This window comes from Perna viridis, chromosome 10 (assembly GCF_037379345.1).
Source record: "Perna viridis isolate PV_CMFRI_1.1 ecotype Kerala chromosome 10, ASM3737934v1, whole genome shotgun sequence".
NCBI classification, from domain to species: domain Eukaryota; kingdom Metazoa; phylum Mollusca; class Bivalvia; order Mytilida; family Mytilidae; genus Perna; species Perna viridis.
The window spans coordinates 34699726-34721106 of record NC_142454.1 but is presented as its reverse complement, the minus strand read 5'-3'; the positions used below and the strand labels follow the sequence as shown (position 1 = coordinate 34721106).

At 32.7% G+C, this 21381-nt stretch overlaps 1 protein-coding gene across 9 annotated transcripts in view; it reads left to right on the top strand.

Moving 5' to 3' along the window:
• Positions 1–21381, top strand: part of LOC148605553 (uncharacterized) — a 117605-nt gene that overhangs the window by 88135 nt on the left and 8089 nt on the right. For all 9 annotated transcript variants that reach the window (XM_088548462.1, XM_088548464.1, XM_088548463.1 and 6 more), the window contains 6 exons: positions 7438–7548; positions 10226–10327; positions 10995–11099; positions 12071–12139; positions 16491–16532; positions 18214–18318. In XM_088548462.1, coding sequence (XP_088404588.1) covers positions 7438–7548; positions 10226–10327; positions 10995–11099; positions 12071–12139; positions 16491–16532; positions 18214–18318 — 534 coding nt within the window. The remainder of the gene's footprint in view (positions 1–7437; positions 7549–10225; positions 10328–10994; positions 11100–12070; positions 12140–16490; positions 16533–18213; positions 18319–21381) is intronic.

The window sequence follows — 21381 nt, the reverse complement described above, 5'->3', positions numbered from 1 at the left end:
ACAAAAACATTACCAACAAAATTCCCCCATATTTCAAAGACAAATCCATACCAATTATTTCATATTCCTATACTTCACCCACTGCATCCAAAATTTTCAATTATAAAAGGCTATTGCAGAACCTCAAGATTGAGGACTTCAAGGCTACACCACCTGACTGTTCTTGCAAAACCTCTCCATTCAAATATGGTCCTTCTGGTCACATCGTTACGGTTTGTCTACCCCGGACTTGACTTTTTATGAGCAACTCGGCGGGTGTTTCTAGAAAAGCAGAGGACGCTTACCCTACCGGTAACCTGGTCCATGCTCCCAGTTTTTAGTGGAGTCTGAGTTGCTCATTTACTTTTGTTACTTTGTATGTATGATTTTAGTTACTTTATGTTCTTTGTTGTGTATGTCTGTTTTCCATGTCTGGTCTTTTTCCCTGGATTACATTCTTTTGATTACCGCTATAACCTTGGTTTCCTTGATTACTCTTTAACCATCATCAAAAACAAATCTCTGCGTAACACCCTTTCTAAAGGTCCCAAGTACCGTGAACCACGCTCCATAAATTGGAATTATGACTTTAAAAAAGAAAAGGATGCCGTCGAGGACTATGCAAGAAAATGGATAAAACAAGAACAAGAAGACATTTGATTCTCTGTCAGAGTGTTTAAAAGCTGTGAGGTCTTTAATTTTGAAACGGATGGAAGTTTTAACTAGGTCAATGAGTGCCAAGGCTTCATCAGTTTTCAAAGACCCCCAGTGATAAGACCTATACTGCTACCACACTCTCCAAAGAAGAGATTGTGGAAAACCATAAATCTGTGCTATCCTCATTTGGTCTCTCTACCAAGGACAATGATTGTGATTACCGTCTATGTACTGGATTCCTAAACTCCACAAGAATCCATACAAACAAAGTTTCATAGCTGGATCTGCAAAATGTACCACCAAACCTCTTTCAAAACTTTTAACTTCTATACTCACAACTGTCAAAGAGGGTCTGCAGTCCTACCACAACACTCCCGTAGTGGTATTAATTCAATGTGGATGCTGAAAAATTCGAAAGATCTTTTGGAGACATCAGATCAAGACTATTATCTGAATATAATAGCATTAAAACCTATGATTTTTCAACCCTGTATACTTCTTTTCCCCATACTCAGTAAAAATCCCGACTTAAAAACGTTATACATTGTTGTTTTTCCAACAAGATGGTACACCTAGATACAAATATATAGTTCTTGGTAGAGATTCCTCATACTTTGTAAGAAATAATTTTAAATGATCTTCCAAATATACAGAGGAAGATGTTTACAAAATGCTGGAATTTTTAATCGACAACATATTTGTCCAGTGTGGCGGACATGTTTTTCAACAATGGGAACAAATTGTGCTCCTTTACTTGCTGACCTATTCCTTCACTCTTATGAGGCTGACTTTATAGCTGATCTGATCCGAAAGAAAGAATATCGTTTGGCTAGATCCTTCAATCTCAGTTTCCGCTATATAGATGACGTATTATCCTAATTTTGGGAATTTGATATATCGCATCTACCCAAAATTACTTGAGATAAAGGATACTACAGACACTGTGAAGTCAGCCTCATATCTTGACCGGCACTTAGAAATCGATGGTAAAGGAAAACTATTGACCAAACTTTACGACAAACATGATGACTTTTCATTCAGAATTGTTAACTTTCCTTTCATCTGTGGCAACATCCCTTTCAGCACCTGTGTATGGAGTGTTCATATCACAACTCATACATTATGCCAGAGCTTGCCGAAACTACACAGACTTTTTGTATCGCGCTAGAACTTTAATAAATAGGCTTCTGGAACAGGGTTATGTTGCTACAAGATTGAAGTCATCACTACAGAAGTTTTATGGTCGTCATCATGAACTCGGGAATCGTTATGGTGTATCCATCTGTACCATGAAAACTGATTTATTCAACGGATGATAGTTTTCCTTTCCTCGTTTGTCTACCCCGCACTTGACTTTTTATGAGCAACTCGGCGGGTGTTTCTAGAAAAGCAGAGGACACTTACCCTACCGCTGCACCTGGTATATGCTCCCAGTTTTTAGTTGCTTATTTGCATTTGTTACTTTGTATGTATGATTTTAGTTGATTTATGTTCTTTGTTATGTATGTCTGTTTTCCATGTCTGGTCTTTGTCCCTGGATTACATTCTTTTGATTACCGCTACAACCTTGGTTCCCTTGATTACTCTTTAACGTCCATCAATGCCCTATACACCGTCTGGCTTCGCCTCAGGACGTTCGTGGGTACTTCAAGGAGTTAAAATCTAATATTAATTTAAATAACTTATAATTTCATTGTCTATCCTTCTGTCTTTCTGTCATTCACGATTTTCACAAGAACTCCAAAACAGTGACTGAGGAATTTGAGGAAGAACTCGGATGGCTGACCACATCCAAAATAGGTATGAATTTAAGTTTCGATATGAAATTTTAAATGGTATTCAAGTTCCTTAGTTGTCAAGGAGTAAAGTTTTCTATTTTTATTTGTCCAAAAGTCTGATTTCCGGAACATTCTGATTTGGTTTTTGCTTGAGGGTGTTTTGGCATATCTATTTTCGACAGCTCCTAAAGGTTATGTTCTGGTTGACTTTTTTGCATGTATGTTATACGAGTTTTTAACCTTTTTGCAAACTCAGTTGCAGCAACATCGCGAAAAGTTAACATTAAAACTACGATTGTAACCTTGAAAGTTGCAGGTCCCTTTCCCACAATCCTGAAGTTACACGAAGGTGGCCTCTATATTCAAATCACTGGCTACCTTAAAACCATTTTCAACCCTTGGTGCTCTGACGAGCATATTGTTGTCAATATGTCATTCTGCTTTTTCCCACATCGAACCATTTTTTCTGTGTCTGATATTTGTTTTGACAATTTTAGTCCTTGTCCTTGATATGAACTTATACTGGATGTGCCAGCGTATTCCCAGATTGGAATGTTTCAAATCGTCTGTATTGGAACTGAGATTGTTTTAAAGGAGCCTTCAAAAATAATGTCAGTAGTCTTCTACTGTTTGACCCGGATAGTTTATAACTTACTAGCTTTTTAATGTTTACAATGTATTTATTCCTGATTTAATAAGACCCATGATCAATAATTGAAAATGCCCCTTCTGTTCAATCTTAATTTCTCATTATTTCTGGATAAAATCTGGTAGTTTGCTAACTTGGTAATCTGTCTTGCGTTTCTAATTAGTCTACTGTTTAAAATTTCATTTGCATTTGTGTTAAGTGTGCAAAATCTAATCTTGCTCTGATGTGTAAGAGAAGACACATAGTGTTCGTTATCACATGTTTTTTGTATTTAACACACCAATAAAAAAAAATGTGCTTCTCTTGCCTCATTTTCCATTAAATTTCAAATGGCTTTAAATCTAAATGACTGAGGAAATTTTTCAATGGAGGCAGGGTCTTGGTTTACCCAGGTTTGAAAGATTCTAAATATGTTTTAAGGGATTCAGATGACACTAATTTCCAGTTTATTTTGGGTTTGGTTTAGACAGGTTTCACTATATGTTGTGTACATGTAAAAATTTAAATCGCTTAAGGCCTCAGTTCCGTGTCAAATGGCCATCCCTGTATATAGTACCCGAACACACTGAACATTGATCTATGGATTATAAGTGCATAATCTGTGTTTGTATTGATTAAAAGTAGTCAAAATGAAGTTTAGAATTATATTTGTAATTTACTACAAAAGTATATGAATAATGTTTAAATGAATGAGTAATTTGCATCTATGCTGTCCGTGAGCAGAAAAGATGTTAATTTTGTAAAAAAACTTTGTACCATTAGTGTAATTGATATATGAAATCCTTGTTTTCCAAGCTTCGCAATGGTACGTAGCTTTTAAGATGTCATTTATCCTGGGAATTCACAGTGAAAAATACTTTTTAAATATGAAAAGTAATGGAAACGTTAGAAGTGGTGAGACTTAAATCCTTTTACCTCACTTGTCCTAAAAAAAACCATGTGAGTTATTGCTATCACTTAGCGTCTGTCGTCGTTGTTCAACTTAGCCAATTTTAACAAATTTGGTATGAATGTTACTTAGAGTGTACTGGATAAAAATGGTGTAGGGATTTGTTATATGTCAAAAAAGATGATCGTCGTTACTAAAAATAGAACATAGGGGTCAGACAGTAGTTTTTCACATATATCTCCAAAACCGTTAGGTTTAACTAAACTCTGACAGGGTAAAAGTGTTCAGCATGATAAGATCTATATCTGGTCAAATTTTGGTTTTAATCTGTTAAGCCATGTTGGAGTTATTGCCCTTTTTCAACGATTTTTGCTATTTTAATGTTATTTCTTTCAAAAATCTTCTCCATTGACATTATATGATCAATTGGAACCAAACTTGGTATGAATGTTCCTTGGTGTATCCTGCATAGAACTAATGTGGGGATTATTGATCCATCAAAAAACTTGGCAGCCGTTACTAAAAACAGACGTGCAGTGTATGGGTCAGACAGTAGTTTTTTGCATATAACTCCAAAACCGTTAGGTTTAGCGAAATTCTTTCAATAGCTGAAATGTTCCTTATTATTAGGACTGCAAAAGTCTTTAGGGATAAAAGTTGTCAAATGAGGTCTCACGAACCACTTTTAAAGTTTCAATTACTTTACCTGTTAAACAAGTAATTTTCAATGTTTCACTGTGAATTCCCAGGACAAATGATACTTGAAAGTTGCATACCATTGCAAAGCTTGGCAAATTACTCATGTGAACAATATTCATACACTTTTGTAGTAAATTACAAATATGATTTTAAAGTACACATTCTCAGCTTTATTTTAACTACTTTTGATCAGAATACACACAAATAATGCACTTACAATCCATATTTCTAGGTTCAGTGTGTTTTTGGTACTACATAGAGGGGGTGGCCATTTGACCCGGCAGTGGTTAGTGAAACCTGACTCCTTGTAAGAGTTAATGCCCTTGAAAGAGGAAAATGACTATTTTTAAAGTTTTCAGTCAATATATCTTGAAAAAATTGTCAAAATTGTTGGACAACTTCTTGTTAAATTTATTGCCTTTGAAAGGCAAAATTCAACCAGGTGGGCGATTCAGGTTCCTGGTATTATATATCTCATTAACTGTTTGGTACATGTATAACCTAATTTTGACATTGGGTTAAAGGTTCACCATGATGAGGTGTATATGTAGTCAAATTTTCATGTAAATCTGTTTAGCCATATTGGAATTATTGTCCTTTGACATGTTTTTGCTATTTTTAATGTTGTTTTCAGGTTTTTCACTTATCTACTTTCTGTTCAGTGTATAACTTAATAGTTATGTCTCCCCACTTTGGGAAACTACTGCATCAAATTTCATGAAAATGTGTTGATAGTTATTAGTTAGTACATGATAAGTAGTTCTGCATATTATTAGGGCTTGTGATCTGCTGAACTTTGTCGGAGTTACCTCATGGAACTTTAGAACAGGGTTGACAAATTTTTAACTTTAATTTCTAGGTGATGTATAATAAATTTTCATAACTGATTTCTCAGCTTTTATTGGAGGGAATACTTAGATATTCGGTATACATGTTTTGCATGATGACTTATACTGTGTGTCCCCTTTCCTATTTCCTCACTTACATACTTACAAACTTGAATATTACAGAATTGAGTAAAATAACATAGCCTGCAAAGTCTTGTTTTGATTTGACATTCTTCAAACTGAAACTTGCTCTTTCTTTAATATCGAGTAACTGCTTCCATTTGCATCTCACGGAGTATAAAGCTAAATGGAAAATACACAAACAAATAACAAAATAAGAAGCAAATTTTCGAAACTTAATAAAAAAACTTTGTTATTATGTATAAGAGTTTTGTTTTGTGAACTTGTAAAGTATTTTCTTTAGATGTACTTTTCACACTTAGTCAGTACATTTGAATAATTAATTTTTACTTAATAATGAAAAGAGGCATTAAAGGCTTTTATTGGCCCAAAATACAACTGAAAATTAATTTCGCAAGTGTTGAAAGGGCTAATTGTGAATTTTGAAAAATTGAATCTATAACAGCTGATAAATATGATTCGTGACATCATTACTAAAAACTAAAGTCAAAGGAAGATTAATTTTCCTGATATTTACATATGTCATATATTTAGATTGAAATACAAGTTTATTTTACATATGTATTATAAGTGACTGTTTAACCCCTTTATAGTTTACCCTACATTGCAAACCCTCTGTCACACGCCCAGAACTATATTGAATACCACAATGCACCTCTACCCTGAACGTAATTGAAGCGTTGTCAAAATATATGAGAATTATAAGGAATTGGACTTGTCAAAATTTGTTTAACATACTGTATCAAATTTTGACCTGTATCACTTGGTACGTCATTTGATACAGATTTTGTCATGTAGTATGCTGTTTATATTTTCAGCTCACCTGGCCTTTTTAATGTTATTTCTTTAAAAAATCCTGTCCTCTGAAATGCTTGTCCAATTACAATCAAACTTAGTAAGATACTCCTTAGGGTATTCTGCTTAAATGTAATGTGGGGATTTTTGATTCAGTCGAAAAACATGGCCTCTGTTACTTATAATAGATCAAAGGGGTCTGTCAGCAGTGTTTCTCGTTTATATCTATAACCGTTACGTTTAGCCGAATTCTTTCTTTGCTAAAATTATTCTTATTTTAAGGCCAACAAATTGCTGCAGTGACCAAAATTGTCGTAGATCTCCTTGTTAGAGTTATTGCTCTCGAAACATGAAAATAAAATATCTTGAAATATGATAGGAAAAAACTTTCGGTTGCTGAAAATTATCGTTATAATAAAGTCTATAAAAGTCTGCACAGGATCAATGCTGTCAGATGACCTCTTGTTAGAATTAATGACCTTGAAAGGTAAAAAATATTTGTTTAAGAAGACTTCAACCAACATCTTGATAACTACAGTAGATAGAAAGTAACTTTTCGATTGATGCAATGATCTTTATGAAAAGTTCTACCGAAGTCTTCTTAATCAAAATTGTCAGACAACTCCTAGCTAAATTTATTGCCCTGGAAAGACAAAAATTTAACCAGCTGAGTGATTCAGAATCCTGATAGCTGCTTGTTCTGCTTTGTTTTGAACAATTTTTATGTTATTACAACAGAGTTGGCCTAGTGACCCTTGTAAGATATTTTAAATGGATTTGTTTTCGCTTATCATATACATCTTTACAAGGAGACTGATGACTTCTTGAAAATCCAGCAAAATTTACGAAGGTGTAAACAGTCCTTGTAATTGAATGACCAAGTGTAATGACACTTCTTTTTTAAGGATTGTAATTATGCACGGAATGTATGGGAAGTAGCCTCAGCAAATAAGGAATTCACTAGATTCAGATATATAGCTGACAGTAACAATAATGCTTGCGTATTACATATTATGGTTGCAGTGCCAGGTTGAATCCTTACAACAGAGTGTTGAAAGTGAACCTTGTGGGATGATACAGAGGCTGTTTGAGGAATGTGATCAACCTAAGATGTTAGCAAACTGTAGAGATAAGGTAATACAAGTACTTTCTTTTAAAAAATTCTTGATTTGTCTTTACCAAAACATATGATCGAAATGATAATACTACGTTGAATAATTTATAAGGTTTAGATTCCCGAGATGTTAATTGTCATTTTAGCGTCCTTTAATGAGCCTCTATAACAAAACTAGAATGCTAATCAGTTTGTGGCATAACATGTTTTTTTTTAGAAAGAATAAATTAAGAAATATTTCTTGTTTTACATCAATCACTTAAATAAAAATTAAAATTCATTTAGAAATGTTAGTTTTGCATAACTAATAAGTTAACAACTTTTCCAAATAATAAAGTGTGGTAAATCCATTGCCTTCTTTGTGTGTTATTCCTTTTTGGGCTCTGGCTGTATTATCATTATGGCAAGAAAAACGCACCCGGACAGATGCGGTCCTTACACCTGGTCCATGCTTCCAGTTTTTAGTGGAGTCCGAGTTTCTCATTTGCTTTTGTTACTTTGTATCTATAATTTTAGTTACTTTATGTTCTTTGTTATGTAGGTCTGTTTTCCATCTCTGGTCTTTGTCCCTGGATTACATTTTTTAATTACTTCATGAACCTTGGTTCCCTTAATTACTCTTACATGTGTATGATTTTTAGACTTAAATACGTGAAAACAAATAGAATGGCAGGGAAAAAAATACTATTGTGTTGCTTACTATGTACACAGAGTGCCAAATATTGGAAAAGTCGTGGGTTTCCATGTAGCTGATGTAACTTAAAAAAAAGTGGTTTAAATATACCTGTATATGATGAAAATAATACTAAAACACATTGCACAACCTGAATGAACACACTAATCTTGTACCAAGTTAACAATGTATAAACTATCCACTCTTGTTAGTATCTTGTACAAATATATTTTTGTAAGGTTTGCAACAATGTTCCTTCAAAACAGAATCTGTAACAGGATCAGGAATAGAAGAAAAGTGTACCATGAAGGATGCTTGAAATTGTCCTTTGCATTTAAACAGTTTTTATTGCAAAATTTAGTAACAATACACATTAGTGATAATGTACCGGATCATTACAATATGGAAATTTGAATTCCACTAAATATTATCACTTTAATGACAAAACAAACAGATTTTTTGTGATCAAATAAATGTTCAATAATATCTTAATTTTATTTCGTGCATTCACCAACCACGCATCAAAGATTTGTCAAGCACTAGAAAACAACTCAATATCTCTTAAAATACCACTGAAGCATTTGAACACTATAATTCGAATACTTAACAAATGAAAAAAAGGCTTCTGGTAAATCTTGCATAAGAAGGATGAATGAATTGCTTGTACATGTAGCTAGTTTACCAAAATTTTTATTTTCTGTAGTTTTGTACTTTTTGGTCTCTTTCCGGTCATATTTTTGGCAAGGAAATGGTTCCACACCAAAAAAAAACTTCATATTTAGTGAGTACATTTGTTATTACAAGATTTATTTCATGTGAGAATATTAAGTTTATTTCTCGGGTGTGGACATAGTTTTCTTGATGTAAATATGTCCGGAAAACAACAACATTTACTGTTCTCACCAGTTTGTATTAAATGACGTACATCATTTCAGCGAACTAATGCCACAAATCTTTTTCTCCTAATATTATATATTTTACTATGGTATGAAAATGTTTATGTTATTACAACAAAGTTGATACTTTAGAGCAATATCCATAGCTGAATGCCCATAAATCTGAATTCTTAATTTATTTACTGAAAAAAAAAAAATCAGTTCGTTTTGATAGATAAAAAATATTGTCTACTTAGAATTGTAAACATTTTTACACAAATCAGCTATATGTACATGAAACACAGTGGTAGACCTTATGAGTAGTAGAGTTCCTGGAATTGTACTCTGTACCACACCCATTTGTTTGAAGATGTTTGTAAGAAAATTATTGTGCAAATGCGCAAATGGTATTCTGTATTTCCTGTTTGCTTTCTGGGTCAACCCCCCCTTTTAATAAATCTCACAGTTTGCACCTGAAACCAACATACATGCTTCGTAGTCACAAGTGAATGTCCATATTTAAGTCTTTTGAAAACAGGAAATCGATATCCAATGAAGACACATTGCACAATGAAACATGCGGCGGCTTCCTTTAGAAAGCTTTGCACAAAATATCACTAAAATTATTTGCAGATGTGAAATCTACGTTAAAATATAATCTTGTCTTATCTGTGAGATAGAAACTCCATAAGGGTCAATAAAAAACATCTGTAATGATGATATCAACAAAGGCTTAATATCCGTGTTCAGAAGCTTATTAGACATTCTCTACTAAGAAAGTCATGAACATCTTTTCTCCTTCAACAGTTAATAAATTTAGATCATTGATAATGCAGATCTTTATGTTAAATAAGAAATAGTTGCTGCTGTGTGCCTAGCAGAGAACCAGTGGCTACCATTATATGAGTTTGTTTTGTAAGACTTGTTTAGGGATTGAACCAACAACCTTTTTTCAAACATTTAGATTTAACCAACATCCACTTGGTTTTAGCTTTAGACTATTGGACATTCGGACTACCTGGCCTTTGGGCTATATTGTGTCTGAAGACTAATGTGCATGTGTAATACCGAACAGTCACCATCTTACCTTTTTACTTCTATGTAGTCCACCTGTATGTAGTTAAATGTTGTGGCACAATTTACTTGTAGGGATGGAGGACACCTTTAATATTGGCAACTCTGCATGCAAGAGATGATATTGTTAGATATTTACTCCTTACTGAGCACTGTAATATAAATCTTCAGGATTGTGTAAGTATAATTCCATTAAAAAGGTTGATTGAAGCATTTGTGCAGGTAACACGTACATTTGCATACTAAACTAATCATATGTATGTAATTTGATACAAAAGCAATACTGTTTTTAAAGATTTAGCAATTTTCAGAATATTTTTCAATTAAAAACTCCTTCATTGTCAATTCCATCTTTATATATCAGCAATAAATACTAAAGCGTCAAAACAGGAGAACTTTTTAGAATTATGATTCAACACAAAAACTGAAGATGATAAAAACAAGACAGCACAAAAAAAATTGTCTGCTGCATGTGAAAAATCTGGTATGTGTCATTTTCTGTGGGTCAATAAGTCAAGACATGACTTCGGACTCTATATATTTTTCACATCTGTGAGATAGAAATGTGATGGCAGACTTAAAACAGTTGTGTTGCTTACTAAGGTTAACATATCCCTGTCTCAGAAGCGTTTTGATAATATCCTTTTTCTTCAAAGAAAGTCTATATACAATTCACAAGCATAACAGTAACATTCCAACAGCGAATTGTATGTTCCATAAACTGGCATTGTTTGTATATTGCCATTAAAAATGATAAGGTCACCATCACATTTATCATAACTTGTTGGTTTCAAACATCCTGTATCATCCATGTATAAATAATTCTAGATTTTTATACTCACAGAATGGACGAACAGCCTTGCATTACTCCTATATGCTGGATATTGATGGAAGAAATATAAGAAAATATTTACTACATGCAGGTGCTGACCCAGATATGAAGGACAACGTTAGTAGTTACGAAAGTTTTTTTTTTTAATTTTTCGTTTTTTTTTTAATTAAAAACCTAAATAATTAGTTTATATGTGAAACTGCATATGATATAATGAACCAAATGCACCAACATTTGATCTAAATACAAAATAGAAAATACTTTCAGAGATTACCAAAATATCTTTAACATTCTACAAATAACACTTTTTTTAATAAGCTCTGAAAGACCCCGACAGAAGCCATGGTCACAAAATAATGACACTTCTTCAAAATCAAAAAAGTAAAAAGTAATATAACGACACAAAGACACTTTGATAGGTGTCCATATTATGCTATTAAACTATTATGATACTATAATTTAAAAAGTAGAAGAATCGAATGTATTTTGAAGAAGGGACTGCCAAATTTAAATTGAATTCTACTATAAAAGTATAGGTAATTTTCCTATCAGAATCACATTATGACAATTTACACCTATTATAAATTATTTACTCCCATGCGACCGCCTATGATTACTATGACAGTCAGTAGATTCTGTTAGAGGATGAGGGATTAGCTGAACAGATCTGTCTAAATAATCATAGAACGTCATGGCAGCTTTTCTTTACGATTTTTTTTATATTATCCTAAAATAAATTAATCTTTGTATAGACCTTTATTTTTTCGAAGTTTTTTTGGATGTCATTTATTGGTATTTAGGTGAAATCTTCTTTTTATTTTGGCATCCAGGTCAAATGTACACACAATCAGGTGGCCTGATTGAACTGTCATTGTTGCGACCATCGGGTCAAATTGTTTCAAGTGCACTTTTAGCGTGCGTCGTTATTATAAAAGTCTCAACTATTGTTATGATTGGTGGATTGATTTTCCTTTTATGGTCATTGGCAAATTGTTCATTCATATATTTTCATCAATGGCAGATGTTTTTTTCTGCATTTGTATATTGTTGCGTCGGTTATAACAACATCATATTCTGTATTCTTACAGGTTAATAAAGTGCCCTGTGAATATGAAGACTTATCGAACAAGGAAAATTTGGTAGAGAAAGAGATAAATGTAAGTTATGAGCTATATATATATATATAGATATATGTATGGTGTCCTATTCTTTACTACGTTTATTTCAAATCCCTTCATCCGTTTCAGAGGAGATCTGTGAGGAGGGCGGATATTTGAAGAAAGAAGTATTATTAAAGAAATATAAATAACATGTTCCACAAACTTCATCGGGGAAACATAACTAAAAACTGGTAGTAATTAGCTTGTTACTTCAATGTACAACAATATGATGCATACATTACCTGTATGTTTAGGAAATCAAGCTATATGTGCTGTATATATAAATATATAGAAGTTATAAAAACATAACCTTGATTGAAAATGCCAAATCATATTAGAGAGTACAATACTATTTCTATTCCCCAAAGTGAAAAAAATATATCGACAAAAAATGTTAAGTTTATAAATCAATGCTTAAGTATTGCCAATATCTGATTACTACTGTACTATATTGGGAAACTGCAATTATGATGGTATCCACTGAATAACAAGACTACAAGAAAGGCTCACAAGATCTGAAATTCATATAAGGCATTTTAGATTTAACTGGTGTTTTTTTTTGTCAAAATGCTAATGAAATGACAAAATATCTTGCTTATACTTCACCAATACTGTAAAACAAATTGCTATTTGATATTATAAGTTACATATATTCTTATCTATTGATAATGAGATTTTTTTACACCTTAAGTACTAAAGTATGCCCTTCGGCGGATATCTATGGATATGAATGTATGTAAAGAATGTATCCCTGAAATAAGTTGGATTATGACTATTTTACACTCTGATTACATAATGAAGCAATGGAAAAATAATGTTTTCAGCTGCATTATTATACCTTCTCTTGCAAAGTGGTTTATAGTGTATTAGGGGTGTTTGTCTGTTTTTCATCCTTTCCTTCCTCTCGTCTGTTGCACGAAAGGAGCCCATTTATTATCCGTTCTGCTACACCACTGAATGGAATTGAATGAAACTTTCACAGAATAGTTATTACATGTTTTCATTGTGCACCCCTTGTATTATATTTTGATCTGAATTATATTTGGGGGTTAACATAGCAAAACATGGGCCTTGTTATTATGGATATGGGGACACCTATGAATGAAATCAAATGAATTTTCAAATATTCTTTTTACAAAGCTGTCGCTGTTGAGGAAACTGTAAATTTATAGAATGTTTGAATAAAAATATTGTTACTCATGGCTGAAGGACTTCGTAGCCGTGACCTTCAGGAAACGGTCTATAAATTTACCTTTAGTTAATTTAATTTGGGGAGGAATTTTTCTATTCAAATTTTGGCTATATATTTTGCTGTTAATGCCGTCATAAGTACATGACAGCTATAAAGCTAATTTGTATATATCAGGCATACATACATTTCGTTGACATAGGTAAAACGCTTTTCATCTGTAACATCGGATTCTAGAAAAGGAGCATTTGAAAATATTTTTCTTATGCTAGGAAATATTTCTAGAATTTTTTTTATATCAAATAATCAAAATAGGATATTAATCTCCTGGCCCAAACACCACAAAACTTGAAAAATATCTTGATCTGATCTTGTATGAATGAAAGTAATCACTAATAAGAAAACTTATGGCTAACATTGAGCTAAAATAAAAGGGTGGAAATAGTCACATTGATAATACTATAAGAAGTGCTATGAACATAAATCAAAATCTTAAATATAAAATTTGTGGAAATACTTCAAAAACAAATTGCTATGTACTTTATTCTTGTTAAGATAGATTAAGTTTAGGTTACGGACCACCAATTTAACCAATGAGCATTTGGAACGTACGCAAAAATAGTCCTACACAGAAATTACCCCCTGTTCCTCATAGTGCTGTGGAAAAAGTTCTCATTTTATTTTAAAAATTTAAACAGTTTCTGAAACAAAAAAAATTTCTGTTCATTCTATAGCTGCATTTTGCCTCTTGTGTTGTGAATCCTAATCTCCATAATGATTTCTAAATATACCTCTATCTTGTGAAAACACTGGGATTTCCCATGCTATTTATAGACCATTCACTTCCGGTGACCAGTACTGCACTGCAAGTCAAATAACCCCTACATGCCATTCTGAGGATTGTGAGCTGACATATGTAGAATCATGCTGATATATAGTCCTCTGCAGGTTAAAGTTAAGGTAATGTCCAGAGAAGCCATTGAATATTATGGAATTAGCATAGAAGCCTATCTATGGGAAGTGGAATTAGTGGTTTCCAGCCTTTACCATGATATTAGATTGGAAACCTTGACTCGAAAGAAGAACATCTTCCATCAGTCATATGGCTGTACTAGATTAAACAACAATAGATTTTTTATTCATTATCAGACTTCAAAAGAGAATAAAACATAAAATGAAAACTGATATCCCTTGACGCTATGTGTTTGGACCTTCATTAATAAATGTTGTTCTTACGCAAATGAACAAAAGAGCATTGTTTCGCAATTGTGACTTTCATACAGTAAATTTTGTGAGTGATCCATCTCTCAAATGTAGAAACCCAATATAATTATTATACTCCCACTTGTGAACTGCTGGTATTAGTGATAAGAGTGTGTGTTCTTTTGTCCTCTCTTTTGTTACACAGAGAAATACCCTATTTATTTGCCACTCCTCCTACACCACTGAATGGTATTTGATGCCACTTCCACAGATTATTTACCAAATATTGAAGAAGTACACCTTTTATTACAAATATTTATCAGATTAATTGATTGGGGTTGAGGTTGAGTGGGGGATATTTCCATATTGTAACACAGACTTCATCTTTGTTGGCTTATGGTAGCTATCTCTTTTCTGCACATCCTACACCACTGAAAGAATTTAATGAAACTTTCACATATTATTTACTAAATGTTTTAGGTGTGCACTTCCATTGCAGACTTTTGTCTGATTGTCTTTTTTATACCCCCATTTAATGGGGTGATGGCTATATTGTAATCACTTTGTCCGTTTCACTTTTTTTTCGTATTGCTTTCTCCTGATGACTTGTACAGACAAAAACAAATGTTTCCCATTTTATTTTTATTGGTCATCTGCTTCCTGCTTACCGATTGACTATGTAGTTTTTTAGGATGGTGCATAGTGGAATATTCGTAACAGATTTCTCAGCTTCTTCAAAAGGAAATGATAAAATATTTGGAATATTGCTTTGTCATGATGACTTGTATCATGTTTCCCCTTGTCAGATTCGTTGCTCATCTGCCTCCTGTTTACCCATCGACTGTTTTAGTTTTTATGGTGCTGCCTAATGGAATTTTCGTACAGATTTCTCTGCTTCTACAAAAGGGGAGGGTTAGATATTAGGAATATTTTTTTTTTTTTTTTTTTTTTTTCATGTTTACCATACGACTTTGTGTAGTTTGGGGGGGGGGGTCATTTATGAAACATGGTTTTGCCTTTGATGAAAATATTTAGATTTATTTTCAAGGTCATTGGTGAAAAAGTGTATATTATCACACAAGGAGAGGGGTATTATTTTTTTTTCACTAGTTGAATTTAGTTTTTTTTTTGTAACAAGAATATTTGCCAATCAACATGGAGCTATTTCATTCTACCATGATGATCTATTCCATGAATAAAATTTTCTATCACACAAAGTCTGTTTTTGAATACATACAAAGAGATTCCTTACTGTTTACGATTCTAATGATTTTGCTGTCAGGCACAATCGTACACACACCCCAGAAACAAAAAGCATACAATTCTTAGTCGGTTAAGTATTTTTCTCCTATATATTTTACCTTGCAAAGCTTTTTTTTTTTTTTTTCAAATACATAGCAACTATTTTTGATTATGCATATCTAAAACGTTTATTTGGTTGTGCATGCTCATAAGAAAATTTTATTTTTTCTTTTGTGAAAAAAAAATTCATACGTAAGATGTGATTAATTCCATTGTATTAAAACAAGTTTTGTGGTCTTTATGTTTATTCTGAACATATTTTTCTTGTAGTGCCCGTATTATAACATCTTTTGTTTAGGATATTGCCTAACAACGGCATATATTATGATCATGAATTTGGGTCAAAATCATAGATTTGGACCTTGTAATGAAGGGGTTTTCAAGTTCAGATTGTTGTTTTGTTTTGTATTGTATTTGGTTCTTTAGTGCTAGAGATAATTTCAAAAACTATTGATAGTAAATTAATTTTACATTCTTGAATTCATAGTCATATTTTCCATGTAACTTTCAGGAAAGTTAAACTTTTGATTTTACCTGTTTATCTTTCATATGAGAGATTTTATATGACATTTAATTGAAAGCTTTTTGACAAATATCTTTCATTCTCCCTGATTTGTATTTAGAAAACTTGTCATTTTGTTTTCCTTTTTACAGGCTAAATATGGAATGATTAAGGAAGTGATGTGCATGAAAAAGGTGAATATCTGTAAACTGTAAAGGAACATGACAGAAAAAATTGTGTAAACCGTACCTATTGAACTTATGATTTGTTTTTTTTGGGGTTTTTTTTTTTTTTTCTGCTTAAGCAGGTTTTAGGTTCAGAATATTTGGGCTTCTACAGAATTCAAGACTTCTAGTTCAACCAGTTTTCCAGTTTAATCAGTGTTTGTTTTGGTAGTTTACATTAGCATTAACAACATTGAATTCGATTCAACAGGACAATAAAACACTAGAAGCAGAACTATAGTACAATGAATGAAAAGAAACATTTTCAAAGGGCGCTCTGCCACTACACACAGGATCAATTACAATATGAAATCTATATACATTGCAGTTTAGGAAAGATGCCGAATATCGTAGCTTGGTCAAACAAACGTTAAATTGCTGAGAACCGTAATTGAGATATCGAGAATGTCTACTTTATTTAAGGAGTCTTTGCTTTTTACCTCGTTAGTGCAAATCCTCCTAAACCACTCAAGGGATTTTGATTTAATTTTATAGGAAGGCTATAGAGGGAGATAAGTTATCCTAGGGGTAAAAAATTAACTTCAGCGGGTAGTATTCACTTTGTAAGCTTGTTCACAGTATTAACAAGCCTTTTTAGATTCTTTAAAGTGCTGGAAAGCGGGAGTACAACACCATTCCTAACTTGACTTTTTCAATTCTAACAGGGCAAAAACACTATTTTTGCATTTGAAATTCTCAGGGGTTGATAGATATCCATCAGGTTATATATTCATTGATATTTATAGAACATCATACAAATTTATAAGAATTCCTGATGGCATGCGTTTTTTCATAAATTGGTCTTTCTTGACTAAGGCACATTGATATTTTATAGTGAACAATACACTACAAACCTGTATGGCAAGCTGTATCAACACTTGAGTAATATATTTGGCCTAAAGGATGTCAGTACATCATGCACTGCTGATTTTGTCGAGTATTGTTCATTTTTAAATGTCATTTTATAAAGGAAGAAATCAGTCATAAGTTCGGGTGATGTACAGTGGGCTGCTGTCTAGCTTTTTAACAAATGTATTAAATGCTACCTAAATACATTGTATCATACCAGTTTTATTTTGTTCTGTGCTCACATTTTTTTTCTATTTCCTGTTATAAAGTGATTGAGCTTAACTCATTTATCAGTCTTCAAATTTCAAGGCATGTTTATTTTTTTTCACTGTAAAATCATTATATCGAGACTACTTGGCCTTCAGTGAATTAGATATTTTCATAATTCGATTTTCCAAAAATCTATTTAAAGAGTTATCAAGGGAACCAAGATTCTAGCAGAAATCAGAGGAATGTAATCCAGTTACAAAGACCAAACAGGGAAAACAGCCACACACAACAAAGAACATAAAATAACTTAAATACAAAGCAGCAAAAGTAAATGAGTAACTCAGACGCCACATAAATGGGAGCATGGACCATTTGCACCGGTAGAGTAAGCGTCATCTGCTTTTCTAGAAACTCCGGCCAAGTTGTTCATATAGTCAAATCCGTGGTAGACACAGTCCTTTTTGTGATACAGTCTTTTTTGCAACTGGATGGTTCATGTATATGGTTTAACTATCCATTTCTTTCACGGTAGTGGTCCACTCCTGCTGCCTTTCTCAACAAACTTGTGTGTTACATATGTCTTTTTTTTTAGTACGAAGAATTAAGGAAAATTATCAAATCCAAGAAAAAAGGACTAGAGGCATTTTCAAAGGCAATAAAAGTTTTTAGATATGCAGTAGCTGATTTTCCAGAAATAGTAAGTTTTGTTTTAAAATATTTTATTTTTCAAAATATTTATAGGGAAATAGGTGAGCATGATGGAATAAAGTTACTTGCTGAAGAGTCCTCCAAAAGGGAGAAGATTTGGGGTTATGCATTTGAATGCACTACTCTCTTTGTGAGCTTGCTCATAGTATTTTAGTGTATATTAAAAGCAAAATTTGGCAAAGTACTGATCAATTAAAAGAAAATGATTAACTTTTAGAATTATCATCTTTACACCATAAATTCTCTTCCAAAGTTAGTGTTAATGGTTGCATTATCAGGTTATATATCATTTAACGTTTGTAGAACATCATAAAAATTTATTAGAATTCCCGATTGCATGTGTATTTTCTTAAATTGATTACAAAGTCTTCGGCCCATTGCTATTTTATAGTGAACATTACACTGTAAACCTGTATGGCTAGCTGTATCAACACTTGAAGAATGTCTGTGGCCAGAAGGATGATTTAAGCCAAGTGTCGATACATCGTGCATTACTGATTTTTCATATTATTCAGTAAATTTAAACCAAACCAGTATCATAAAATGTTCAATAGCAGCTTCGGTGATTAAATACAAATCGAATCAGCTTTTCTGGGATTAGTTTTTTTTCATATTTTCGTCTATAAAAGGGTACATTTCTTTACCACACGCAGCAAAGTTGCAGAGGGTATAATGTTTTTGGCCCATCCATCAGTCCGTCCGTCAGTCAGTCAATCAACCATTAGTTTTCCAGACTTCTTTTTCAAACGCATTTCAAATATTGGGCTGATTTTTGGTATGTGAGTTTACTATGCTTAGGAAGAGGTAAACATTATGTTTTGTTCTGCTTCACTGATTTTTACATGAATTTCGGGACTGGGGAAATTTTACTGAAATAGCGGTTTTCCGGATTTTCTTTCTAAATACTTGCAGATATTGAGCAGATTTTTTGGTATGCGAGTCTTCCATGAAGGTAGAATGGTACTATTTCTCATTATTTTAGATTGGCCTTTTGTGTATCCTACTTAAGTAAATACTTCCGGACACTGTGATTAGACAAACTGTGCTGATACCCAAAATGTTTTATTAATTCCAGGCTGTAACATTATTATGCTTTTAAAAACGGCATTATATTTTTTTAAAACCCTTTTATATAAATATTATGAATTTTAAAACTTTATGTGCCATTCGCAGAAAAAGGGGGGAAATTTGACCCTAAACATCATCTGAAAGAAAAAACTAAGAATGGAGACCGTTTTGCTATGACTTTGATTGTAACTTTCAATGAATTAAAGCCCTTTGAATTGGTTTTAAATACTTTTTTTTATTTGAGAGTCCAATATGTGTACTCGTCGGCTCACATAGGTTCTTTGAATAGACAGCACTTCTGTGTATAATGGGGTTGTAATTCTATCATAGGGTTATCTTTGATTATGGATCATGATAGTTTAACATCTTTATTGGATTACGTCATTCATCTTTCATTCTTGAAGCATATCTAATGGTAATAATATAATCCATGGCATAATCAAAATAGTTTATAATGCCTCTCCAGTTTTTGGTATCCTAATTATTTGACGAGAGTAAATTTAAAAAGGGATATAGGATTTTGTATTATTGGTCTACAGTGCGGGTTTAAATTTACCGTTAAAGTTGTCTCCGATGGTGTCTGGGTTTAGGACTTAATCCTAAGGACTACCTCCGCTCCTTTAGAACCCTGAATGGAATATCATAAAACTGATACTCACTCTTTATCACAAGAATCCAATGTGACTTTCATTCTGTTTTCTATCTAAATGCATTTTGGGTTTTCCTGTATAGTTTTGGGGGCAGATGGTATCAACACATATTTGCTAGTTTTAACAAAAGTAAAAACAGGTATTGAATGTAGAGTACTGGTAATTAAAACATAAAAAAAAAACATTTTCTAAGAATTCGGTGTGTATTTTAAACACATAGTTTTTTTATCCAAAATTCCTCCTTTATTAGTATGTTTTCACATAGTCTTGATAGATTTATACAATCTATCTAGCCCTGATATTAACAGGCATAAAATGAGCTCAACAGTAACATTTGTGTTTATGAACACAAATCTTTGAATGCCCACCTGGTGATAGTCATCAGTTAAACTGGATTGGGTTCGGTAAAATGCTCAAATAGCATTTACAGGGAAATTCTGTGGCAAAAAAATGACGCTAAATAAAAATATATTACTGTTAATTTTATTAATTGAAAAATACACTTATTTTAAATTCATTCCTTTATCTTTTTCCTTCTTCATGCAATACATTTGATCTTGAAAACTTACGAATATTTCTCACCAGTCCACTTGAAATTTAAGAACTTAACAAGCCTTTGAAAATGTATTATTTAAATCAAAGCATTGCTTTTCTAAGGGAATCATATTTTAAATTTCTGCAAAGCTGTCAGTTGCGTCATTTGTTTACATTACTGGTTATATTCCCTATCAGTGACGAACTGTTATATTTCCGGACTTCCCACATACCACTGAAACCAAAAGCATATAACATGAGCTACTGGTAAGGCAAATGATAAAAGTGAAAATTCAAGAACCCTGAACCTCTGGTGCTCATTTCTATAGCCAACACAAATACCTACATGTATTATGTGTATACAGCTTGCATTGAAATGATGGGTGGAACTCAGCAAGTAACTTGATACAGAATTTCCTGGTATGATTTTAAAGTAGGGTTATAGAAAAAGGACATATTTTTGTTTATATCTATCTTAACTTTCACTCATGTAATCTTCATAGAAATGAAGGAAGATGGAATAAGCTGAAATTATGAGAGTGTTTGAAACCATTTACTAACCTTGAAAACAAAACATATGATAAAACCTGTGATAATAGATGTGCTTATAATAACTAGTATTTGACCACTTATGCTTAAACATTAATTAAATTCTTTTACTTGCTTACCCTGCTGTGGTATTCGATAGGAGTAGGAACCTTGCGCTCCGCCACAGGAGGCTAAATTGCCCGACCCTACCCATCCCTGCCTTTTCCTTGCGGCAATCAAAATTTGTTGACTCTATTATCCTTGTGTCCCAT